Raw genomic sequence first — 27,804 nt, forward strand, 5'->3', positions numbered from 1 at the left:
TGGCTTCTGCAGGTGCTTGCTATGGCATCAGTTGTTGCTGCAGGTGCTTGCTCTGGCATCAGTTGTTGCTGCAGGTGCTTGCTATGGCAACAATGGCTTCTGCAGGTGCATGCTATGGCATCAGTTGTTGCTGCAGGTGCATGCTATGGCACATGTTAAAGCAGTACTTGAATGTACACCGGAATTTATTCCATGATTGATCAAGTGAAAGGGTTAATGTTAACCTTATGACTGCCATGTCTCAGAGCAAACGAATACAAGTCACTTGTTGCTTGACACTTTCACCGGAAATACTGTCCAGTGTCCCACATTAGTGTTTGGCTGTACATAATCTGCAGTGAAGATCCAGATAAAGACAGCTAAGCTCTGTAGATTGGTACTGTCCCACTGGTTGAGTGACTCACTATGGCTGACTCACGTCAGTTCCTTATGAATGGCTTTAAAATGACTAGCAAATAAAGCTTACTCAATGTGTGAAAATAGTGAATCGACTCAGATAGGGTGGTTGGGTTGCACCCAAGGTCCAGTTGATTGTATGGGTTTATCGCAATGTCAACACTGTTGCAGCTAAATAGCCAGGACAAGCTTAAGGCTATAGTTCGATACAAATCATTACTTGTTCTGCTGATTATGATAACGCAAGATGTTTATCAAAGACAGTTATCAGAACTCTATTATATAAGGCTTTGTATGTTTGAGTGAGTGAGTGAGTATGGTTTTACGCCGCTTTTAGCAATATTCCAGCAATATCACGGTGGGGGACACCAGAAATGGGCTTCACACATTGTACCCATGTCGGGAATCGAACCCGGGTCTTCGGCGTGGCGAGCGAACGCTTTAACCACTGGGCTACCCGACCACCCCTTGTATGTTTGAGGAAACCCTGTCCGACTCAGATACCTTCATATGCATAGTGTGTTGTGACAAGGTGATGGTGTTAGGGATCTGGTTAACTGGGGTGTGTTGTGTTGCCAGCCACAGCCCACTGATCACCCAGTAGATGTCTTGAATAAAATAAATAATTAAAAGTTCCATTGATTCAAATTTGTACCTAAAACTATTACATTACAATAAAATTTGAATGATGTAAATAATGCTGGATGATGGGACTAATGCGCTAGTGCAAATACGATTGAATGAACTTGGTTATTTTTAACCCTATTTGTAATAGATGTGTGTTGTGTATTGCAGGCGCTGTTCAGACATGTGTGTTGTGTATTGCAGGGGCTGTTCAGACGTGTGTTGTGTATATCTAAGCAGGGTCTGTTCAGACATGTGTGTTGTGTATTGCAGGGCTGTTCAGACATGTGTGTTGTGTATTGCAGGCGCTGTTCAGACATGTGTGTTGTGTATTGCAGGGGCTGTTCAGACATGTGTGTTGTGTATTGCAAGGGCTGTTCAAACATGTGTGTTGTGTATTGCAGGGGCTGTTCAGACACATCCATGTGTGTTGTGTATTGCAGGGGCTGTTCAGACATGTGTGTTGTGTATAGCAGGGGCTGTTCAGACATGTGTGTTGTGTATTGCAGGGGCTGTTCAGACATGTGTGTTGTGTATTGCAGGGGCTGTTCAGACACATCCATGTGTGTTGTGTATTGCAGGGGCTGTTCAGACGTGTGTTGTGTATAGCAGGGGCTGTTCATACATGTGCGTTGTGTATTGCAGGGGCTGTTCAGACATGTGTGTTGTGTATTGCAGGGGCTGTTCAGTCACATCCATGTCTGTTGTGTATTGCAGGGGCTGTTCAGACATGTGTGTTGTGTATTGCAAGGGCTGTTCAGACGTGTGTTGTGTATTGCAAGGCCTGTTCAGACATGTGTGTTGTGTATTGCAAGGGCTGTTCAGACGTGTGTTGTGTATTGCAGGGGCTGTTCAGTCACATCCATATGTGTTGTGTATAGCAGGGGCTGTTCAGACATGTGTGTTGTGTATTGCAGGGGCTGTTCAGACATGTGTGTTGTGTATTGCAGGGGCTGTTCAGACACGTGTGTTGTGTATTGCAGGGGCTGTTCAGACATGTGTGTTGTGTATTGCAGGGGCTGTTCAGACATGTGTGTTGTGTATTGCAGGGGCTGTTCAGACGTGTGTTGTGTATTGCAGGGGCTGTTCAGACATGTGTGTTGTGTATTGCAGGGGCTGTTCAGACATGTGTGTTGCATATTGCAGGGGCTGTTCAGACATGTGTGTTGTGTATTGCAGGGGCTGTTCAGACATGTGTGTTGTGTATTGCAGGGGCTGTTCAGACATGTGTGTTGTGTATTGCAGGGGCTGTTCAGACGTGTGTTGTGTATTGCAGGGGCTGTTCAGACATGTGTGTTGTGTATTGCAGGGGCTGTTCAGACGTGTGTTGCGTATTGCAGGGGCTGTTCAGACATGTGTGTTGTGTATTGCAGGGGCTGTTCAGACATGTGTGTTGCGTATTGCAGGGGCTGTTCAGACATGTGTGTTGTGTATTGCAGGGGCTGCTCAGACATGTGTGTTGTGTATTGCAGGGGCTGTTCAGTCACATACATGTGTGTTGTGTATTGCAGGGGCTGTTCAGTCACATACATGTGTGTTGTGTATTGCAGGGGCTGTTCAGTCACATACATGTGTGTTGTGTATTGCAGGGGCTGTTCAGTCACATACATGTGTGTTGTGTATTGCAGGGGCTGTTCAGTCACATACATGTGTGTTGTGTATTGCAGGGGCTGTTCAGTCACATACATGTGTGTTGTGTATTGCAGGGGCTGTTCAGTCACATACATGTGTGTTGTGTATTGCAGGGGCTGTTCAGTCACATACATGTGTGTTGTGTATTGCAGGGGCTGTTCAGTCACATACATGTGTGTTGTGTATTGCAGGGGCTGTTCAGTCACATACATGTGTGTTGTGTATTGCAGGGGCTGTTCAGTCACATACATGTGTGTTGTGTATTGCAGGGGCTGTTCAGTCACATACATGTGTGTTGTGTATTGCAGGGGCTGTTCAGACATGTGTGTTGTGTATTGCAGGGGCTGTTCAGTCACATACATGTGTGTTGTGTATTGCAGGGGCTGTTCAGTCACATACATGTGTGTTGTGTATTGCAGGGGCTGTTCAGTCACATACATGTGTGTTGTGTATTGCAGGGGCTGTTCAGACATGTGTGTTGTGTATTGCAGGGGCTGTTCAGACATGTGTGTTGTGTATTGCAGGGGCTGTTCAGTCACATACATGTGTGTTGTGTATTGCAGGGGCTGTTAAGACATGTGTGTTGTGTATTGCAGGGGCTGTTCAGTCACATACATGTCACATACATGTGTGTTGTGTATTGCAGGGGCTGTTCAGTCACATACATGTGTGTTGTGTATTGCAGGGGCTGTTCAGACATGTGTGTTGTGTATTGCAGGGGCTGTTCAGTCACATACATGTGCTTGGGGAGAACAATGAGCACAGAACTAGCCACAGAGTGGATGTCAGGTAGGTCAAACAAATTTACTCCACGTTAAATTACAGGCCATAACATCGTTAGATCTCTGCTCCATAATTCTGCAAAGCTAAGGCTAAAAAAATAATAGTCTTGGTTATCAGGCTAATCATCATAAAGTCTGCCGCACCTCAATCTCATTAAAATCACGTCAGAGCGACCTTTCGCGAACTTTGACCGACCAATGAAATTTAATGACTGACAAGAAATCCCTTCGAAACATATTTTGAAGTATTCTCGATTACAGATTTTAAAACTGATAAAAAAAACATATTCTGGAATGGCTTACAGATGGCCTAGATTGTATGGATGTAATCATAAAACCCGTAACAGTCGTTTGGAATACCCCCTGTTAAATATTTCGAGGTTGCATGATTAGAAAACACATTCCAACTGTCACTTTCATGATCTGTAAAGCGATGCTCTGATTGGTTGGATGAAAGGTCATTCTGACGTGACTTGTAATGGGATGTCCTCAGATCTTTGTTTAGTGGTAGCGAGAACTAAGATCTGATTTTAATGAGATTGGCCGCACGTTTCGTTTTTAGTTCCTTTTTTGAAAAAATCTTGAAATATTCTGCGTCTTGAACACTCGACCCCAGCAGAGAAATGTTACAATACTTGAGAACAAAATTATTTCGCCAAAATTATTGTAAACAAACGTTGGTTACCGGTACATACCAGCTTCAACAACCCCCCAAAACCACCCGCCTGCACTATATTTTCAAAAGCCATTGCCAGAGAACCAATTCTTTTATTTTTTTAAGCCTAAGAGGGCCTTTTAAGAATATCTCTTGTATTTCTTAATGGATATTCTACAAATTTAAAATCAAACTGCTTAGATGTTACAATACTTATAAATGTGACCGTCAGGTTTTATAGACAAGTTATTCCATCTCACCATGGAAGATGATGGCATGGTACATTCTTCTTTGTCTTGACCACTTCTACTAAGAGCCTAAACATTTGGAAAATGTCTCATTCCATGAAACAACTCACCTTTGTGAATGGCATCCATATGAAAAACTACATTTTGGGGAATAAAATGATTTCTTGGGGGCTGAAATTGGCAAATATCAGCTGAAAGGTCTAGGAAACTCCAACTATTTTTATGATGTGTATTTAATAACACAGATTTTAAAAAACAAACAAAAAAACTTTGAGAAATCTTGATGAATCTTCATTGCAGACCACAAAGGTTTGAGAGCTGAAATTTTATGAAGATGTGTAGAAATTAATGGGAATGGGATTTTTTAATGATGTGAAATTTAAAATATATTTAACTAAAAAAAATATTCTTGAAATGAGAAAATTATCTAATCATCTCCGACACTACCCAGAGAGCTGATAATTGATGGGATATATAATATTTTAAAACTGGTTAAGAATATTACAATGAACTTAGTTTAGGTAATAACATTGATACTTGCTTTTACACATCATTATCTTCACTCAACATTGGCCTTTGTTGATGACTTTGCAACTTTGGCTTGTAACTACTTTATGGTGATGCTCTACAAGGATGTTTGTTGTCATGGCAATGCTTAGCAAATATTTCACGGAGATCACACTGTCCTCTCGCATCAATCAGACATCATGTGTCCACTTAATATGAAAACATTTCAAACTTTTCCTCACTTGATGGCTGAAGACTTCATTACACATTCAGCTGACTTTGAATGTACCTGGTGAGCAGTAGTGCCTGTTTTATCTAATATGGGGAGTAGCAGTAATCTCCTCACTTGTCTGCACCCTAGAGTGTGTGCTTGCCTTGTCTACATCTGGTTACCTTGGTCTACCTTCTGTACATATCTACATCACCAACATCAGTTAGTGGTCTGTAAGACTGAAAGTGCATGCATGTTTGTATTTGGTCACATCGCAAGTCCTCTACCCTAAGTCATGCAGGCAGAATTCTTTACATAAACAAATATGACATGACACAGTGTGTAGACTGAATCCATAGACTGGAACAGTTCTTTATCATTAGGCCAGACAATTTCTAAAAATTTGGTTTAAATTCCATGACTTCCCAAAATTAAAATCTGAAAAAATATCTAAAAAATGAAAAGCAGTTGTTTCTTCATTCTGCCAAACTGAAATAAGTAACGTGAAAAAAACAGCTCATTTACTGTCACTATCAATATAAATAAATTGAAGGGCATCCTTTGGGAAGTTGGGAAGAAGCTGAAACAGAAGATTTTGGAAAGGGTAGATTCATGAATCTATTGTTGCATTAAACAGGCAATCTGTCTAGACATTTGTGGTTTCTTTCCCTATTCCACCCAACCCACAATTCATTTTTCCTACCTACTTAACATATTGAGGATCTAAAAATGATATTAAGGTTTGGAATTATTATTTTTTATTTTTTTCCACCTAACATCCTGAACTTTTGGGCCAAAAATGTGTATGAAACATCTTTATTTTGGATTTGCTAAGCTACCTTGAGATCTACAATGAACGGGTGCGAGACCTGCTGACCCCGCCAGCCATGGGCCAGAGTGAGCGGCACACCCTCAAGGTCAGGGAGCACCCCAAGGAAGGACCATATGTGGAGGGTAAGGCAGTCTGGACACAAAGTTAAAGAACTGCAATGTCTTGAATGACTATAGTTAATCTGTCAGTTAATCTGATCAGACCCTTATTGACTTTGCCATTCGACAGATATCACACACCATTGTGGGGAACTTTGATGTGGCAAACTTCCAGTTGTCTCGAAGTATAAATTTGGTCCCTGTATATTCCTTCTTTATTTATGATTTTCAGTTATATCGAACCTCGGATAACTTCAACACAATGAGGTTTAACTGTACGATAATAATATTTTAAAATTGCATTAGCATTATCCATTACCATACATTATCTTGAAAATAAGCCAAAATATTTGACGTCCTCAAACGTAAACTCGGCTGTGACATGACCTAAGAAGAATCACACGTTTTAAGATGAGACATGTATTTGATGTTATTTTGTAGATCTGTCACGGCATGCTGTAATGGATGATGAGGCCTTTCAGAGTTTACTGGCGAGAGGCAATGAGAACCGGACGACAGCAGCCACCCACATGCATGAACACAGCAGCCGCAGCCATGCCATCCTTACAATTGTTTATACCCAGGTACTACTCACATAGCTTTTGGAGATTCAGGGTTAGAACTGGTCCCCCACCAACCTATGCTTAGAGGTGACTAACGGGATTGGGTGGTCAGACTCGCTGGCCTGGTTGATGCACACCATCAGATCCCAATTGTATAGATCAATGCTCATGATGTCAGTCACTTGATTGTCAGATCTGGACGTGATTATTTACAGACCGCCATCACATACGTGGAATGTAGCTGAGTGTGGCATTAAACAACAAACAAACAAACAGCATTGATGCTCATGATGTCAATCACTGGATTGTCTGGTGCTGATTTGATTATTTACTGACTGCCATCAAATACTGTATTCGACGTAATAAGCGCCCCGCTCTAATAAGTGCCCACGGCGATATTTGCTAATGTATTGGTTAGTGAACAATCTCAATAAGCACCCCTTCCGATTGATCAATATATACAATACTTTTTTATTCGTGTATAATACGCACTCGTGTTTTATATGCACCATTAATTATGGGCAATTAAATCCTGGAAAAATATATCTGTCGTATGTAAACATTTCAGCCTGTCAGCATTAACCATGAAATTTACGATCTGTTTTTTTTTCACCAAAATAATATTCTAATAAGAGCCCCCTATTTCTAATTTTGAGAGCACCCTGTGCGCTTATTACGTTGAATACGGTAACTGGAATATTGCTGAATGCAGTGTTAAACAAACAAACAAACAAACAGACCCTACCATCAGCTCCTACTACAAACCCTGGTGGCTTGCCTGGTGGATACAGGAATATTCATTAATCATATCAACTCTCCTGTAAGAGAAAATAATATTTCAAGCAGGTATTTTCTGTATTAATTCCACAGATTGTATATCAGCGGATCATAGGTTTTTGGACGTCATAGGTTTTCAGATGGGCATGTTTGTCGCAATTACTCGTGCTTTAACAGGGGGTGTAGCATCACACAGACATTGTAAATACTCAGATGATTTTAAGAGAAAGTTGTCTTTTAAGAGTGAATAAGATGTTTTACAGTTGTTCATGTGGTTAGACAGAAAACTATGAATGTTTCTTAGTGTCCGAAAACGCATACCATGGGGATGATATGAGATAACCATATGTGTGGTATCACTAAAACGTTAGTCAGATGGTAGCCATCCATGATGAGATGGCCATGACTTAGACTCTGTGTCTGTGAATCATCATCTTACTGATGTCAAATACAAGTCCTGTGAAAGTAAGTGGTGTGTTGAAATTAGGGCTGGAATGACTAACACACTTTGATACAGCTGGGTTGGGTGGGTCCTGAGTAGGACCCGGGTACCCACAGGAAGACCCAAACCCGTGGTTAGTCACATGATATATTGTTTCATGATAAATTTGCATAAAGATAAAGCTTTAGTCAACTTCAGTGTACTCGTGATCATATTGTTTTTATATGTGTATCTAAATAGTAAATGCCAGGGCTTCAGTAAAACAATTCACAATTGGACATTTTGAACCCATTGCGTGAGACCTGCAGTAGGCACCAGGGTAGGGTCGGGTGATAGGGGTCAGCTATCCGGGTAGTATTGGACTCGTCCAGCCCTAGTGGAAATCAGTTTGTATGAGTGAAGGCCTTGTATTCTCTCTCCACCCCTTATTTGTGTTCTATTGCAGGACAAGCTGGAAGATGGCCTGCCTCATGAGATCATCAGCAAGATCCACCTCGTGGACCTCGCAGGAAGGTAGGGTTTCAGGCACTAGCCAATAGTAATCCTGTTACCTCCTTGACGAAGGGAGATATGTTTCGCAGGCTTGTCTTCATCCTCTACACTACTCAAAACAAGTTTAGGCACACCCTGTTTTTGCGACACACAGCCTTTCAATTGTGTGTGTTCTTCTTGTTTTGAGTAGCATAAATGATGTAGCATTTAACTGAACATTGCCAATGTTGGTGCTTTGTTACTTCTGAGGCATTGCCCATGAAATATACACTTACAGTTGGTTTCTCAAGTAAACATGCTTTCAACATGAGTTGTCTTCTATTCTGTAAGTGTTGTGCAGGTGCACAGAACACTATATGATTTGTGATACACTCTCTTTGCAAAGTACAAATTCTTGTATTTTGGGTTGGAGTCCCACCTGGGACTTGAACCCACCCCCCAGAGTTAAGAAAGTGTAATCCCAATTGTAACATATGTTACCTTTGACCACTTTCTATAAAGACACTGTAGACATGGAAGCCATTTGAATTTGCACTTACCAGAGGGTTATGCAAAGTATGTGATCTAGACTACCAGTTGATGGACTTCCATTTTGTGGAAGCCTTGGTGGGTGGGTTGGAAACCTATGATCTTTGGTTCGAATCCTGGGTTTGCCCCAATTATCTTTTGTCACCACCATACCCATGCTCGTCAGTTTCACCAAAGTGGTAAATGTCCAAGACCTGCATCACTTTTGGCTTTCCTCCCACATAAAGCTGACACGATGTGATATAACTGGAAAATTGTTCAATGCACCGTTAAACCCAACTCACTCACTCACTTTTTATGCACATCAGGTTATTGTTGTAGTGACATGCTTTCTCTATGTGCTTTCAGTTGATGCTTTGTGTTTGCTTTCAGTGAGAGAGCTAATCCGTCGTACAGTTCCGAGAACAGAGTTCAACTGAAAGAAGGCGGAAACATCAATAAGTCACTAGTCACACTGGGCAATGTCATCAAGAGTCTCGGTGAGATACATTGGATAAACATTAAAAAAAAATCACTACTAAATAGCTGCAACAATCACACCAGCCGGAGTTGTTTCCCTTGAATTGACTGATTGCTCTGCTCAAATGGTATTGTTTTATCATAGTGAGTGGTGTTATGTATGTTTGTTGTTCATATATTAGTTTAATATACGCTTTTACAAATTGACAATGTATACAACTTTGAGAAAGTTTTAGCTCTTTTGTCCAAAGTTGGAGTAAAGTTGAATGATCTACTTTAAGGTTTGTGTTCGTGTTTGTAGCTGCAAGAAGGGGCGGTCGGGTAGCCTAGTGGTTAAAGCGTTCACTCGTCACGCCGAAGACCCGGGTTCGAATCCCGACAAGGGTACAATTTGTGAAGCCCATTTCTGGTGTCCCCCGCTGTGATATTGCTGGAATATTGCTAAAAGTGGCATAAAACCAAATTCACTCACTCACTCACTCACTCACTGTAGCTGCAAGATCCCTGTTATCCCCTGGTCAGAATTGAGATGGTGCTAGCTATTGTTTAAAGTCAGTGTAAAGTTTAAAGATCTAACGTGATGTTTGTGACTGTTTGCAGCTGAGAAGTCCCTGTTGTCATGGAGCCTTGACAACATGGGGTCCTCCCAGAGTTTCCAAAGTATGAGTGGGGGTGAAAGCATGTCCAGCCTGCCGTCCAGTCCCCGGAGACAGCGCTCACTCTACATCCCATACAGGGACTCCATCCTCACCTGGCTGCTGAAGGACAGTCTGGGGGGCAACTCCAAGACCATCATGATCGCCAGTATGTCATACACTTACAGATTTGGCATGCCGCCACTTGGGAAATGATGTCCAGAAAATAATTGGTTCTGGAAAAAATAGAGAATATTATGCGATCATTTTTGTCACCATGGTCACACTCATTTAAAAAACTGAGCAAGAATGAGGGTAATACCGCATTCAACGTAATAAGCGCCCAGGGCCCTCTCAAAATTAGAAATAGGGGGCTCTTATTAGAATATTATTTTGGTGGAAAAAAGAGAGTTGAAAGATAAATTTCGTGGTTTATGCTGACACACTGAAATGTTTATATGCGACAGATACATTTTTCCAGAATTTAATTTCCCATAATTAAGAATGCATATAACACACGACTACGTATTATACGTGAATAAATAAGTCTTGTGTACATTGATCAATAGGAAGGCGTGCTATTTGGGATTGTTCACTAGCCAATATATTTGCAAATATCGCCATGGGCGCTTATTAGAGCGGGGCGCTTATTACGTCGAATACGGTACATAAATTTTAACACGTGTTTCATAATATTAGTATGACACACATACAAGTGTAATAATTTCTTTATTACCAATTTTATCTTAATCCTTTTAAGCTCCCATTCAGAAAAAAATGATCTTATCATGATCTCAATCTTTAAAAAAACACAATTGTCAAATGACTTCAACAATATTCAGCTATGATATAGTTTCTATTGACGTCTTTCCGACCTTATAATAAGATTCAAATAACGTCAACGATGCCATCTGGATGACGTAAACAATACACTGGTGTGTGAGGTGATATCAGCACAAGTGCACATGTGATATTTATTAACTCCATTATTTCTAACCCCTATGGGTATTAATCCACTTTTTTTTTTCAATGTAATTATTCATGTGAAAAGGGATTGTATAAGGTCCTGTGAGTTTGAGCTAGAGGTGACTGTAATTTCACATTTGATGTACAGAACCTCATTTACTCACAAGTCAGTAACTATATATGGCTAAAGAAAATAATTACCGGTAGTCTTTAATTCATAATTATTTGACCTATCATAACTCAAAGTCAGAAGAGTCGCATGTTGCATTTTTCTTGTTCAAAGCATGAAGTTACACAGAATATTGCCACAGTGTATGTTTCAAGTCATTATGTATCTGCAGATTCACTTTGCAATGATGTATATGAAGATGTGCCACGCTCTTCAGTTGAACACATGATTGATGTACGTTTTGTCTCTTTCAGCCATATCTCCAGCAAGTATTTACTACAATGAGACAATCAGCACATTGCGCTATGCACAGAGGGCTAAGAGCATCGTCAATAAGCCGAAAGTGAATGAGGTACTCCTTTAAGTGAACATTTATCAATCAGTTTTTGGTCAAACAACAGTTCATCCCCATACATCTATAATTTTTAAAACTTCTTCAATATAAGAGTGAGTGAGTATGGTTATACGCCGCTTTTTAGCAATATTCCAGCAATATCACGGCGGCGACACCAGAAATGGGCTTCACACATTGTACCCATGTCGGGAATCGAACCCGGGTCTTCGGCGTGACGAGCGAACGCTTTAACCACTAAGCTACCCGACCGCCCCTTCAATATAAGAATGAATACAAGTACTTACAGAGTATAGTTTCGGTTTTCCTTGACATGACCTCTGTTGTATGAACCATTACAGGACCCTAATGTGGCCACTATTCGGGAGCTGCGGAATGAGATCACTATGCTGAAGGAGATGATTGAGGCGTCACAGCTGGTGAGTTAACATAAAGCACAACAGACACACATGTTCATGCATGTACAATGAACCACTCTTCCATACATGAGTGTTTATAGATTTATTTACTTATCTTCAAGAACACAATTTTGCCACATGGTGTGATATTCCATACTAGTGTGAGTGATTAGTTATCCTTTATGCAAACTCTGAGGTTCAGTGCTTGCTATTAGAGCCATTTACTGACAGTTTCTGTGCATGCATAGGGATTTATCTAGACCTGCTCAGAGGCCGATATTCGGTATTCCCAAATTGGAATTTAAATCCTTACCAATTCATGATGATATAATTCTGACCAATGTATTGGCCTTGTAGTCGCTTTATGGCTGAAATAATGCCGATGCGACGTCAAATTTTAACACACTCACTCATTGGCCTTGTAGACACTTGTACTTCACAGCCCAGTAAACATGGTATACAGGAAGAGGCTTAAATACTTAGCTGTGGATTATTGCATTGAATGCAGTGCTGAAAATACGTTGGTAAAATACCTTTGAATTAAAGAATAAATGAACTCAGTATTGACCAAATAATTATTTTTCCCCAACTTGCCTGCCAGGAGCACGTTGTTTGGAATCCTAGATAAGTCCCTGATGCAGCCCTATAGTAGCCCCAATGTGCTGTAGATGAATGATATTGTGCTGCATGTGCATGTATGAGTTGCTATGTATATTCACCACACAAAGGCTGAGGCTGTACGCCCTAAACGCAACTATTGTTGTAATTGGTGCATGGATGTCCCAGTCGTCTGAGGCTCCGTATTTCATTGTGCAGAGTTGTATCCCTTGCTTATGTGTCTTGGTTTGTCAGCACCATACCCTTGCTCGTGGGTTTCTCAATGAGGTAAACCTGCATCACTTCGGGTTTTCCTCCCACATCCAGCTGACATGACACGATATAACTGAAACACTGCTCAAAGTGGCATTAAACCCAACTCACTCACTCCTAATGGATGGACTTCAGTACATGCCTTAGCCTCTGTGTAACGATCTGTAGATCGAGAAAATAGTTCGAGACCAAGTTACATGTTGCTTGTGTTTGCAGTTTGTAGTTAGACGCACATGTTAGATAGATAGTATGCTTGTGAGGCAATGTTGCATGGTAGTCTTGTGTTGTTTCAGCAGAGCCGACGAGGCAGTGACACATTTTACCTCGTCCCTTCCGATGGGCAGGAAGTGAGTCCTAGTTCAGATGAACAGGTACCAACATGACATGATCTAATTGGGGCACTGCTAAGACGTTTCATCCTAACACTTCTATCACATCAGTTCTTGAATTAAACAAACCTTTCTTCTTTATTTCTGCATCATAACTTGAGCTTCGTAGATGGTCGTGGTTTATTTTATGATAATGTTTGCACAGATATGATGTGGATGAATTTGGTAATATACAGGTACAGCTCATGTGGAGTGATGTATCATACCTCTCTCTGGTTTAGCTGACACAATCATCCACAGTAATAAAGGTGTCCATCTTATCGGTGTACCGCCTCCGTGGTCTTGTGGTAGAGCGTCCGCCCGGAGAGCGGAAGGTCCAGGGTTCGATCCCGGCCGCGTCATACAAAAAGACGTTAAAAGATTGTACTTGTTGTTACCCTGTCTGGCGTTCGGCATTAAGGGGCTAAAACAAGGACTGGTCGGCTCGGAGTCGGTATACTGTGTCTGAGTGGGGTATTCATGTTAAACTGCGGCATGGTATCTCAGTGAGCTAGCACTATAAATCGGTATCAGTCCGGACTAGTACAAGCAGCCACACACACACATACACGTGCATGCACGTCGCTATATAAGTGCAATAATCTTGGACGCGACGTTAAACCCCATTTCACCTCACCTCTTATCAGTGTAATGACAAACTCACCTACTGTAACAGAGATTGGATTCGATGAACCCTTACCAGGGTTTTATATATGTGTATTTCTTTCATCATTCTTTCCTGGCTCACTTTCTTTCTTAAATATTGTTGCATAAAAGAAGAAAGTTGCTAAGTGTGCTTGGTGTGTAATTGTTGTGTATCGTTCTGCCCATCTTGCCAGCTGTGTCACAGAATCTGTTACTAAATCCATTACAACTCATGTTATGGCCGTCGCAGTAACCATGTACCCATTTTAACATGTTTTGTGGTGTTCAGTCAGGCCATGATTGATCTTTATAAGAGTGTGTCCAAATAACGGTAAAATGCTCAGATGCCAGCTACTATTTACATTTCATACAAGCTGAACAGGTCACTTTTTCTTGAAGGTCAGATTATGTTTAACTCAAGATCTTCTTGTTTAAGTGTTAGATTTAAGTTGATGACTTACAAGTCATATTATTGAAAAGTGAATTTGTTAATGGTGGCACCTTCCTGGCAAGAAACTTTACTTATGAATAAAGGGTTTTCTGTGAGAACAAGGAAATCATGAATAATTGACTTGGTTTTATTAGATTAAGGAAGTTTTTGTATTACTGGTTGTTTGCAGGTTGACTCGACTCTATCTGACAGACTTAAGCAGGACCAATCCCTGGTAAGCATAACATCCAAAATCCTTTAGCGAAGTTTTTAAGTTTTTGTGTAAAAAGTACAGCTAACCAGCTTCAGTGACAGTGAAATTAGTGATGTCATTTGATTGTGATGTCATCATAACCGATGATGTCACAATGGTACTGTATCATTGTACTGATATCTCCTAGGATATATTGCTTGATCTCACCCAAACAATATCTTCCGTGGAAGTAAGGTTTTGGATGATCCATTGTTAAATTGTTTGATAGGCATTACTTAGAAGTTGACGGAAGACAAGATAGACACAATTTTTATCCGACTCAAGTATACTATTGTTGTTACTGTTAATCCTCTACTGTTAATCCCCCACCTACTATATATATTCTGCACTATGTCCCCCATTCAGTCTTGCTTGACAACGGTATAAGGATCTATACCGAAATGTCGCTTTTCACAGTATTAAAGAAGTTGTTATCCATAAAAATTGTGTCTATCTTGTGATCCATTGTTATACTCACAAGTTATGTCCTTAATTTAACCAAATTTTAGCAGTGTACTGGGTTGTCTTTTATTAAACTTAGGGAGGTTGTCTTGCAATGTAACGAGACCCAAATTCTCCATTGTATTAAAAGCTTGGTCCAACATGACTAAGAAGTAAATCACATCACCATTATTTATTGAATATTAAGTTTTGGAATGTAGCCAAGTGAATGATATATTTTGATTCCCTCATCAGTCAGACAGACCACTACTGTACATGTGCATATATCCTGCTGTATGTTCAGGTGAACAAGTTGACTGAGGAAGTGCAGAACAAGTGGAAGACAGCCCATGCCATCATGCAGGTGAGTGGTGGAACACTGAACATGGTTGTATGGAGGACACAGTGTGAAAACACACGACAGACCACCCATCATACGAACCACAACACACCACACCACAAACAAGCAGGCTCAGATACTGTGGTGTTTTGGTAAAATGGTGTGCACAACATTTTGGAAAAGGTGTGTATGTGGTAGGGGTGGTGGTATGGGGGGGGGGGTACTTGCAATACAAAAATCCCAACAATTTGCGTTAGCCAATAATGAGACTGTTCAAAGCTTGTATTTTAGAACATGTCACCAAATGATTTAGTTACGTGTTTTTAACTCACCTGACTGAAACTCATAAATATCACAAACCACAACAAACATGACAACCCACCATACACCTAAAATATAGGCTTCCTCATGCTGACACCTCTACACAAGCAAGCACCTGTCATCACCTAGCTACAGTGCTTCTCCTCACCCTATGTATTCCAGGACACTGACATCAATATCAGCAGCTTGGGGCGCCGGGCCAGCTCCTCCGGGGTGGAGATAGATTCCCAGGTTCCCTACTTCATTGGTTTAGACTACGACATCCGCAGAACAGGCATCAAGATCTACAACATTAAGGTTAGACCAGCTGTAGAAATTCAGTTTTTAGACTAATCCAGAGGATTGGTAAACTTTATTACATTGGTCCTCAGAGTCCTGCTTGAATAAAACAAAAATGTCTATGTTTACATTTCTGTCAGTTTTATTCAGTTCCGATTTGTATAAAAATAGAAGCATTAAGAAATGGAATGATAGCCCTCAAATACTACCAGTCAATGAGGACCAGCATCAATGGATTCTTACTTCCTGAGCAGTATTTTGTAGTCTTGGGCTAGAGGACATGTGTGAATCTGAAAGGCTGGTTATACTTCTTATGGTCAAGCACACAAAGTGTCAGCTCTGTACTGTTCAACTGACAATGAAGTTCAGACAAGCAGTCATGGTGATCAATCTCTTTCTCCCTTTTAGGAAGGAAGTACACACATTGGGAGTAAATGTTCCTTGACAGATCAGGAGACAATTGGTAAGTGTGAACAGATGTTATAGCATCTCTGCCTAAATATTAGTACAATGGTATGGATTGGCACTATATTCTATGTTGTACTTCTATAACCTTTGAACATACATCTACCAACTTGAATCTAGTAATACTGCAATTTTGTGACACATACCGGTATGTCCTTCAACAAATATGCATTTTTTAAGGTGAAACTTGGTGTATTTGCTGCAAACAGGAGTTAGCTAATGGGGCAGAAAAGAACTCTCAGTACCAGACACTTTAAGTTGGCCATCAGAGCAGAATGGAGATCCCAGTACCAGATACTTTAAGTTAGCCATTAGAGCAGAAAAGAGCACCATGTACGAGATACTTTAAATTAGCCATAAGATCAGAAAAGAGTTCCCATTCCCGGTCACATAATGTTGGCCAAGAGAGCAGAAAAAATTTCCATGTACTGTCACTTGTCACTTTAAGTTGATCATAAGAGCAGAATAGAGAACCATGTACTGTCACTTTAAGTTGATCATAAGAGCAGACTAGAGAACCATGTACTGTCACTTAAAGTTGATCATAAGTGCAGAATAGAGAACCATGTACTGTCACTTTAAGTTGATCATAAGAGCAGACTAGAGAACCATGTACTGTCACTTTAAGTTGACCACAAGAGCAGACTAGAGAACCATGTACTGTCACTTAAAGTTGATCATAAGAGCAGAATAGAGAACCATGTACTGTCATTTGTCACTTTAAGTTGATCATAAGAGCAGACTAGAGAACCATGTACTGTCACTTGTCACTTTAAGTTGATCATAAGAGCAGACTAGAGAACCATGTTCTGTCACTTGTCACTTTAAGTTGACCATAAGTGACAGCCTTGGTTGCTACATGAATAGTTAAGGATGGGCGACTGCCAGGGTGTCTCAGCTGTGTGTCATCACACCCTACACGGGGCGGGTCTGACCTGATACAACTGTCTACATCATCCAGCAACATTCACTCCATCATGTGCATAGTGTCATTAAATAGTTTTCTCAGAATTGATCAATTCATGTCTGATTTTAAACAGCCGTCAATGCAGCCATATTGAATTTGTTTTGGCAAAAGTTCTATTTGTTTTGAAATGCAGTAAGTATACAATATGGTCAAGAACTTATATCATGCCTAGTTGTTCAATATTGTTCAATTATTTACTAGTTTAAACTGCTAAAAAGTTCTTGGCAGATAATATATGAAGAAAGCTATTTATCTGTAACGTTAGATTGATGAAGTAAAGTTCCATGCCTACATATCAGTGATTATGTTGCAGTTCTTAATGGACCTGACATCAAGGCTGAGCACTGTGTTCTTAAGAACTGGAAAGGGACGGTGACCATTATACCTCGTCATGGTGCATTTTTAACTGTTAATGGAATTGAAGCTGTTGCCTCAAAGGTGCTAGCACAAGGTCAGTATTATACTTTGTTATACTTCTATTATGAATTTTGCAATTCTATTGTTAAGTCATACCACATTTTAATGTAGACCCCAAACCACGTGACTGACACTGACCTTGAATATTGATCAATATTGACCTGCCACAGGGGCGGTTTGGTAGCCTAGTGGTTGAAGCGTTTGCTCGTCACGCCGAAGACCCGGGTTCAATTCCCGACATGGGTACAATGCGTGAAGTACAATCTGGTGTCCCCAGCCGTGATATTGCTGGAATATTGCTAAAAGTGGCGTAAAACCATACTCACTCACTGACCTGTGACATGATGAATATTGACTCATCTGCTAGAAAACAAGATGGCATCTGGTCGTAACATTTATTGAAACAAGATGGTTTAAAGGCGTAAAAAAATTTAACAAATGAATTTCAAGTGATAACTTTGATGGATCCAATATTCGAAAAACAAGGACTCTCAAACCCGTATTTTCTGTATTTTGATATATTTACTCATTTTCAATTTTCACATTTAGTGATATCACATTACAGACATATCTTAAGTTCAGGAATATCAGCTACAAGCATGGTTTATGGCATCTATCTTAAGTTTTGAATGGTGCTTTGTCTTTCCAGGTGACATTGTGTTCTTGGGCAGGACACAGATGTTCCGTTACATCAACCCGATTCAGGCAGCCAGTATGAATGTAGGTATCATGTGAACATGTGTGAGGAGGTCAGATCTTTTATATTTTATTAGTAGATTTACAAAATGTCTTTCCCTAAAATTCAATAAAGTGGTCAAAAATTTTGTTTTATTAATCAACTTCCTGATTAGTACTGCTACTAATGAATGAAAAACAAACATGTAGGTCACACCATCACAATACCGAAAGATCCCTGAATTTTTTTATTTTTTTGTTAGAATAAAGATTTGTCTGCATATTATTCATCATTTTTTATGAACAGCTCTGATAAGATATTTTTGTTTGTTTTTATTTCACCTAATTGTGAAACAGTCGGCCAAAAAGCAATCTCATTCAAATCAGATCTTAGTTCTCACTACCGCTAAACAAAGATCTGAGAACGTGACCCCTAATGGGATGTCCTCAGATCTTTGTTTAGCGGTAGCGAGAACTAAGATCTGGTTTTAATGAGATTGGCCAAAAAGAAAATCAGCAAAATTCTTTTTTCTTTTTTTCTAAATTCATTTTTTTTATGTCATTTGGTCGACTAAAATAGAAATAAGGCCTCACTGTACTTTGAGTTCAAACATTCTTTAAGACCAAGCTCTTGGATCAAGTATTGACGTCTCACATGGAGATTTCAGTGTTTGGAACTGTATCATTTGCCATCTGTAGTGAGATATGTTTGTGTTTCTCGTTACAGGAAGGTAGCATGGACAGTGTTCCTGATCATCAGTCAGCAATGCAGCATCTGTGGTACAGACCAAGGTGAGCACCGACTTGTGCAGAGTGTTGTCTGTCATGTCTCCTGTACTGCAGTGGCGTGCAGTGCTGCCAGTGAGGGTGTTGCTTAGTCAGCTGGAGACTGGTCATGTACTGTTGTAGTAGCCAGTGATGTAGTAGTGATGTGGTGTTGCCGTCACAGTCCCAGGTGGTGGAACGTGTTCCCACCATGACGCAGGTGGTAGTGCTGCTTCCACATGGTGTCTGTGCTACCCTGAGATGGGAATGTTAGTCTGCATGTTTGTATACCTTATTTTATATTGGGGATTACACTTTCCTAGTAAAGTACAAATTCAAGTACATTTTGGGGGGAACCCATCCAGGACTTGAACCCACACTTCTCAGAGTGAGGCACCTAATTGCCAGCACATTCATCGACCTCACCTACTCAGCCACTGAGGCGTCCACAAAATGGAAGTCCGACAACTTGTAGTCAAGATCACATACTTTAGAAGCCTCAGTGGCTGAGTTGGTTAGGTCACTGGCTTAGTGTGTCTTACTCTGAGAGTGTGGGTTTGAGTCCCGAGTGGGACTCCACCTATAGAAGTCCTAGAATTGTTACTTTACTTTTAACAAAAGTGTATTCTGTAACATATGTTACATTTGACCACTTTCTAAAAGGCATTGTCTGTTCATGCATGTTTATAGCCAGTGGCCAGCACCAGCAGCCTACACTACAGACTTTAGATATACAAGATACATATTATCAGTTCATTCATGAAGACATCTGTAGATGTAAACAAATGGCGAAATGGTAGACAGCTCTTTTCTGTAAATCTGTTAGTTTACTATGATATATATGAAAACTTGTTTCTTTTATCATGTACATAGTGGAATGTTCAGGTAAACTGATTTTTTGTCTAGGCTGTATGTTTCAAATGTGTAGAATAGAGGTTATTTTGACGAAATGAATTATGAACATGTTGCAAAAATGTAAATATGGCTGGAACATGTAGTGGCAGCTGTTAAGGGAACTGTCATGGCTGTTTTTGACACTGTGCAATTATTCTGTCTTTTCCATTCTGCTTGAAAAAACAACAATATGGTTCTCTCTGCTTACCTCTGTCTCTTTTTTTTACATTATTTGTTCACTTCATATTCCCATATCCTTTTGAGTAAAAAAGGAATCTTCAGAGCAAGGTATATGTACTTCTTTTATGAATTAGAAGTAGAGAGTTTTCTGTATCCCTCGAAGTGTCTGCCATTTTTGTTGCCTCATGCACATTTCTTGTATCCCGGTAATTAGAACCTTGGTCCCTAAGCCCCCTTGATAGTAGACATACACTGTGTTTCGTACAAGCAACTGTGCTTAGCAAGTCACTGGGGTATTCCCAGCTGAGAGTGAAGGCTGTGTAAGGCTGATAGATAGCATAGAGTCCTGTGACATGTCAGTGTGTCATGAACAGGTAACAGTCCACATTGTTGGTTGTAGCTCACCTATCTCAATGGCCCACTGCAGTGAAACATTGTTAACTCAAGTCCTTTGAGCTGCTAAAGATATATATAGTTATCCAATTTTATCAGTCAACAATAGAATATTAGCAGGTCACTCACTCAAAACATTTTCTATTGACACTAGGGCATTCAACAATGTTTCGACCCACAATGAATTACACACTGCTTATTATTTAGAAAAAATAAAACCTTGGCATATATGTTTATACATGTATATTATTTAAAGCACAATATATTGGCAGGTAGCTCGCTCAAAATGTTTTGATTGACATTCAACAGTAGGGAACTCGACAATAAAATGGAAATTGAGTATGGAAATATGACTCTTGCACTACCCACAATGACTCAATGTTCTCACACTGCTTATTATTTGGAAAAAATAAAACCTTAGCGCCATCATATATATTATTGTGATGAGGAAGTAGCTAGGCATGGCCTGTGCATGAGATAATGCATGAACCACTCCCGTGTAACTAATGAATGCACTTTGTATTTGCCTGGTCAGTCTTCCCTCCGCTGAGAAATGGTAAGTTTGACAGTGGGAGATGGTCCAGTGTGCTCCACCTAGTTGCCTTCGCTGTGATGACCTCCACCTCCATGGCAGCACTTCCCCACTGCCCCCATAGTCACTTCAGTCCATGGCTGCCATATATTCAAGGTGTGGAAGTGTTGCCATGTGGTTCTGCAGTCATCACCTCAGCCTGTTTGATAGCTCTAACTGTCACCTGTAGTGTTGCATGCTGACAACAGTGTAAATGATTGTGTTCCCGAGGTCTGTGTTGAGCTGCTTGTAACCTGTGAGTGTGCATGGCCTAGTAGGTGATACCCGAGTCTGTAGTGGTCTGTCACACCTTTAACAACTGGCTGTGTGAGGTGCATGCATGCCTCCTGTGTCGAGGGCTGGCCTGCGGCACTTAGCTTAGAGCACCTGTAGCTGTAACTGCACCTTTGCTGGGGACATGGGAGTAGCTGTAGTTGGGTTGGATTTGCTTTTACAGTGCATGTCTTGTTTTTGAGCTTCACATGATATTTCACTCCTAACTCAAGTAGCCTGAAGTGAAGATCTGTATTTACATCTGTGTGTCAAATATGTTTATTTTGTGCACCCATATTTTTTCCAATAAACCTTTTTTATAGTTACTTGAACTAATTTTAGTGCTGAACATTGCTGCTTGGGGCGCTGGGGTAGCCTAGTGTTTAAAGTGTTTGACAATCACACCGAAGACCCGGGTTCGATTCCCCACATGGGTACAATGTGTGAAGCCCATTTCTGGTGTCACCCAACGTGATATTGGTGGAATATTGTTAAAAGCGGCAAAAACCATACTCACTCACTCTCTGAACATTGCTGCCATTGAAAAGTATCTTATTTTGAACGTAGATTGTTCCTGTAGAATTAACACCACTACCTAGAGACCGTATTACGTATACGGAGATGATGAGTCTCACTGGCTTGTTGTCATGATCACCATACTGTACACAGTGTGTGGGGATTGTGTGACTGATGGTCCTTGTACCTGGTAGATACGTATTTATTATCCAATCCTGACTCCCACAGGTGATATATCACTGATTATCAACATACCTGAGAAATAATGTCAGCTTTATATATCCCACTCTACCCCTAGCTAATCTACGTTAGACTACCTATCACTTTAAGACATGTTTCCTTGACGCTTTTTCTAACAAGGTGGGGACATTCTATTTTTGTGATGTCACAGCTGATATTGTCAAGGATTAAACTCTTACATATGTTATGTACTAGAGTAAGACTATTAAGACTATGTTTAAGTACAATCAATGTTAGATAGATGCTGATTTCACATCACTTTTGAGCCAACCCAAAACAGAATCAATCACTGATGTAAGATAGATACGTGATAATTTGCAAAGAACAATGATGAACGAAGCATCTATTTTCACGATTTAACATTGTTCTATCATGGCATATCATTTTTTGAGATTTGAATATGCGCTCGCATCTTGATTACGTCATATGTTGGACGACATTATTTGTTAGAGGGAAGTGTCTTGTGGGTTGTTCCCCATAGATGTAGCTGATAAACGCAGTGGCCAAACGATTGCCTCCGAAAGTGGGAGAGATATGACAATCAGTATTAGGAGAAAAGGTACAGATGATCAACATGAGGATTGTGAGAATATACCAAACTTAACCTACCTGTTCATAAAATAGACTTGTCCGACATTGCCAAGGTCAGATACTATTCAGGGAGTCATCATTATTAAAATTAAGGTAACTATTTTTAAAGCTTCTACATTTTATCAACATCCTTAAAGAGGCTGTACTTAATTATGATATCTCATATAAGAAACACACTGCAGGGAGAATTCCCCCCTCGGGGCTGCGCACCTCATTGTTTTATTCTCCCGGCAGTGTTTATGGTATGATAAACAACTCCCAATCATCATTTATTTCTTATTTTAACCATACTTTTTTAAAGCTTGGATGCAAATCTGCCAACTCCAAAAAAATGGCAAGCAGCGGGGTCTATTATTTCACTGATCATGATTATGTAAACTGTAAAAAACAACAACTATTTAACGTCGCTGTTAATATGAATAAATTACTTAAAATACTATAAGTTGAATTAATTATCTTAACACTCTTATCTTATCTTATCTTAAGGTCGTTCTAACATGACCTCTAATGGGATGTCTTCAGATCTTTGTTTAGCGTTAGCAAGAACTAAGGTCTGATTTTAATTAGATTGTTAGTGAGATGATTATATTTGAATCTGGAGATATTATGGTATGTTTTACATGTGCTTGCTGCTTCTGGGGACAAGGGGGGGGGGCGAGTGCTCCTGATGTTTTCTACATCATGCTGGTAGTGGCCGGTGTGTGTTGGGGACCTCATCCATTGTAGATAGCCACAGTTTATTAAAGATATGCCTGGTAGAGCTTATGTAATTGATGAGAAGAAACTGAAATGTCCGATAACGCTTTTGATTTTACAAATAATGTTATTTTTGTAACTGATGAGATGCTGGTCATGCATGAGAAGTGATGTGTATAACTGAGTCGTGGCTGTGGCAGTAACCACATCATCGAGAAGTAGTGTCATCCAAACATCTTGTATTCACTTGCACACATTTGGATCTAGTCAGTACCCAGTAGACATAAATTTCATGTGCTTTACAGAAAGCAATATGTGACATTATTTCCTTTTAAGTGTTAATTTTTTTTTATGACATAGTGTTATAAATAATTATTTCGACATTGATGTCATATTATATCTTTTAAGTGTTAATATTTCTTATGGCATGGCCTAAGGAATAAATATTTAGTTGTTGATGTAACGTTATTTCTTTTTAAGTGTTGATATTTTTTATTTTATTAAAGGAATAAACATATAGATGATGTTAGGGCTATTGTGTTTCAAACAGAAACATGGGAACTGTGAGATGGAAGAATATTTACCTAATACAATGTACACATATTTTATATCATATGTACTCTTGATGCTGATATGATGGTATATGATAAACATGAAAAGAGAAAGAAATATAAATAAATGATACAATGGTAGGTTATACCAATGAGTAGCAAGTGTGCTAGTAAGTGTTTTGATTGTGGTAGAATATTGGCCGTGGTAGTCAATGAGTCTTATACAGCCTATGCACGTAACAAAGATCAATATGTTGACTTAATCAGTCATTTAAATGTTAGGGATTCCTCGCATCCATGGATCTGTTTCTGAAGACATGGTCTATGTGAGGCGAGTATGTGTGGGTAGATGTGTAATGCCATTGATTGTATGTTGAAGCGTGGAGGTGGAGCGGACATGCCACACGGAGCAGGAGCAAGTGGATCAGGCACAGTGAGTACCACCAATTGTAGGGCACGATTCTCAGAACGTGACATGACAGTGGGTAAAGCCCAACCAGTTCAGCTGTGTTTGAGACAAGCAACCATTTTAAGGAGGTACTCCCCTATACCCAGTCATCACAACCATGCATCCTTAAGCACAAAATAACCTGAGGTGCCTACCACTGTAAGCTTTGTAATACTTCTCGGCACTCTGCATACCTATTTAATTGTACATCTGTGGCGTTAACTCAGCATCCTGGTTACTTGCCAAGCAACCATTGTGGCGCCACCTAGCTTAAGGAAAGCTCAGCACCAACTCCAGCAACTCAAGATGATTGACTTAGAGAAAATAATTTAACCAAAATGATTATGCAAGATGGAATAAATGCCTCCTTATGAAATACAATGTGATGTGAGTATTTGATTGAATATATATATATAAAAAATGTGTATATTTTTAAGCATTTGATAGCTAATTTGTTATACCACAACAAGGGAATAACTGTTTGAAGTGCCGCGAAAATAATGCATTGAGTAAGCTATGTTGTTTATACAATGTACATGAAATGAAAACACTGATTGTGAGCAGAGAAAGTTGTTTGTGAGCCAAAGAGGCTGTTTGCACCATCGGAAAATATTTGATAGAACTGTTTCCTGGTTGGTGCTGAACACCAGGTTGGTCTAGGTGGAGGCCTAATAATACATCGTATATGTCAATAATTATGCTTCTGGGTAGCAAGGCTGTTGTGGACACAGTGAAACATTGTCCTTCGTCACTACCTGTTTAGATACAACCACAGTGCATGCTCTGACCTGCATTGTGGCATGGTATTGACGTTGGTGAGTAGTGTGACATGTGTCTGTGTAGTGTCTTGGAGACAGTATACACCAGCATGGTATGTGCACCGCTGTGCCATTGCCACCCCGGGGGGATGTGAACTCCCGCTGATGGCATTACCTCATTCTGTGTGATGGGCGTGACACATTGGCGTTCATGTAAGTGATTGTTAAGCATGGTACAGTCATTGCAATACAAATGTAACCATGATCATGTTTGAAATGACAGCTAGTGCTTGCACCACAAGCTAGCACGGCTTACACTGTGAGAATTATCATTACAGATCCAACTGTCTTAGTGCCGGCATATGGCATGCATGGTCAGACAGGTGGCACAGGTGGTGGCACAGGTGGTCACACAGCATGGTTAAGCACACATATATGCTCTGTTAGGCAAGAGCTCTACCTGTCCATGTTTCGCATTGAGCTAACATTCCATTGTAACCACTATTCCAGCCATTATCAGAACTTATGGTAGAGTCACAAAAAAACATTAACCCAATACTATTGAACTATTGACCTCTACCCAATTACCTTATGAAACATAACGTCTTCAAATAAAACCACTGAAGTAACTCAAATGATTCAGCATTCATGAACTATTCCCACCACTCACACCCCAAACGCCCCAAACTTATTACAATAATAATATTACACGGTAATTTTCACCATAATTCAGTCTGTCACATTTGCCTTTATTCAAATTCCTATTACATAAGGAAAAACTCAGACTGCCAAAGATGATACAGAATTTCCTCATATGAATATGACCTAATAATGTTGTTCAATTCTACGATCATTTAATTGTCGAGCAAATAGGGTAAAGCTTGTCCATGTTTGAAAGAACACAGTTGAATGTATATGAAATGTGATGTTTGGAGATTGGTGTGACCTCAGGTGTGTTATCTGTGAATAGCTCCGCAAGAGAAGCAGTTCAAGTAGTCCTTGATCTGTAAACACCTGACATGTGGCCCGGCACAAGGAAAACCCAAGGAGCCTGATAACTGTTTCTATATTCTTCTGTGAAATGAGAACAAAGCACTTGGCAGGTGTCCAGGCTATTTTGACTTTCGTGGTATAGCTGAAAGCTATCACATTGTGAACAAACCTGGTCAGCTGGCAGAGAGGGGCACTAATAGTCTTTCATACAAGGCTTTAGTGTTTACATTGCTAGTAATAATGGTTTGAATGACAGAGTTGTCAGTAATGACAGCTTTGTGCAGTGTAGATTGCCGTAAAGATATTCATGCACTTTGACAACTATATATCATTGAGTCCTAAAGCTGTAAATGTTGAACCGGAAAGTGGCTGTATCAGATAGCATGGATAGTGTGGTTATTGCTGGACTATTTCCTACTGTTTGCTGCAATAACTAGTTCAGATTGAGGGTCCACGTTCACTGTATGGTAAGACATAGACAAAAATATGTATGAGAAAGGCAAAACTGAATGGATGCTCAGCCTACAAGTTTATCATTGAGACCGCGTGATTGGAAACTTTAGAATTTAAAGATCCACTTAAGTTCAAGAGCTCTTCTCTTGGTGGTGGTTTCTACAATCTCAGGGGTATCTTTTAGTTGTATTCAACATTGTTTTTGCCGTGTTCTTTAGAATTGAAGTGTAAGGAGACAAGGTTAACACAACAGCTAGTAATGGGTCTGATGAATCGAAACTCGACTAAACTAGTAACCCTAGCTAAACTAATGAGTATACCACCGGTGCAGCCCCGCACTTTATTTACTCAAAATATGTATGAGTCTAACTGATAATAGACGTTGGATATATTTGAGTGAAAAGAGACATATTTTCCTAATGTCTTTGTCATTAATTGCAGGGGCATATGGGTATATATGTGTCCTATTCAGAAAAGGATCTACCACCCATCTGAATACTCTCTCGGTTGATTAGGTGACATCAATAAATAAAGCAAATATGTCCTTAATAGCTCAACTGACCGTCCGGTGTCGGCCATCCATCTGGCAGTAGGAAACGGGAATATTTTGCTAATCCAGGCACGTGCATTGATCGACTCAATAAGAATGTCTTAGAATTCAATTTTCTGCATATCTCATTGGGAATATGCAGTGATAATGTGCTTTACATTGAAATCTCTTCTAATACCATACAAGATTCAGTAAGATTGCTCCATCATAAGCTCATCTGATCTGAAAGTGTGTCAGGGGGTGTTTATCCATTGTCTGGGGTGTTGGTCCCATTAATATGTTGGGACCATTTGCAATCCTTTCACAATTAACAAATCATGTGTATAATCAGTATCTTAGAGTGAGTGAGTTAGTTGGATTTAACGCCACTTTTAACAGTATTTTAGTTATAACATGGCGTATCATGGCGGTACATTTAACTCCCCCAGTTGATCAGAAACAAAATAGTAGGGGAGTGAGTTTATTGCCGCTTTGAACAGTTTTATAGTTGTATTATGATGTGGCAGCTTCATGTGGGAGGAAAGCCTGAAGTGATGCAGGTCTCAGACATTTACCACGAGCACAGGTATGACGGGTATGTTGTTGACAAACGTAGAAACATAATTAGGGTGACATGGGCACAAAGTCCATTAGTTGTGCATAGACATTTCTCTATAAGGCAGGGTTTCCAGACAAAAGGGGCTCTGTCTTATGAG

General features: G+C 40.0%; 1 protein-coding gene across 1 annotated transcript in view; it reads left to right on the plus strand.

The window, feature by feature from the left end:
* The window catches only part of LOC139442395 (uncharacterized), an 88,468-nt gene that overhangs the window by 21,720 nt on the left and 38,944 nt on the right, over nucleotides 1-27,804 (plus strand). The window contains exons 6-23 of the mRNA XM_071223199.1: nucleotides 3,371-3,441; nucleotides 5,891-6,009; nucleotides 6,427-6,569; nucleotides 8,213-8,280; nucleotides 9,160-9,266; nucleotides 9,847-10,050; nucleotides 11,271-11,368; nucleotides 11,710-11,787; nucleotides 12,930-13,007; nucleotides 14,270-14,314; nucleotides 15,078-15,137; nucleotides 15,597-15,731; nucleotides 16,122-16,176; nucleotides 17,459-17,596; nucleotides 18,212-18,282; nucleotides 18,965-19,029; nucleotides 21,005-21,025; nucleotides 24,287-24,340. Coding sequence (XP_071079300.1) covers nucleotides 3,371-3,441; nucleotides 5,891-6,009; nucleotides 6,427-6,569; nucleotides 8,213-8,280; nucleotides 9,160-9,266; nucleotides 9,847-10,050; nucleotides 11,271-11,368; nucleotides 11,710-11,787; nucleotides 12,930-13,007; nucleotides 14,270-14,314; nucleotides 15,078-15,137; nucleotides 15,597-15,731; nucleotides 16,122-16,176; nucleotides 17,459-17,596; nucleotides 18,212-18,282; nucleotides 18,965-19,029; nucleotides 21,005-21,025; nucleotides 24,287-24,340 — 1,610 coding nt within the window. The remainder of the gene's footprint in view (nucleotides 1-3,370; nucleotides 3,442-5,890; nucleotides 6,010-6,426; nucleotides 6,570-8,212; nucleotides 8,281-9,159; nucleotides 9,267-9,846; nucleotides 10,051-11,270; nucleotides 11,369-11,709; nucleotides 11,788-12,929; nucleotides 13,008-14,269; nucleotides 14,315-15,077; nucleotides 15,138-15,596; nucleotides 15,732-16,121; nucleotides 16,177-17,458; nucleotides 17,597-18,211; nucleotides 18,283-18,964; nucleotides 19,030-21,004; nucleotides 21,026-24,286; nucleotides 24,341-27,804) is intronic.

Source organism: Haliotis cracherodii, unplaced genomic scaffold, assembly GCF_022045235.1.
Source record: "Haliotis cracherodii isolate W230 unplaced genomic scaffold, xgHalCrac1.p SCAF_5, whole genome shotgun sequence".
Taxonomy (NCBI): Eukaryota; Metazoa; Mollusca; class Gastropoda; order Lepetellida; family Haliotidae; genus Haliotis; species Haliotis cracherodii.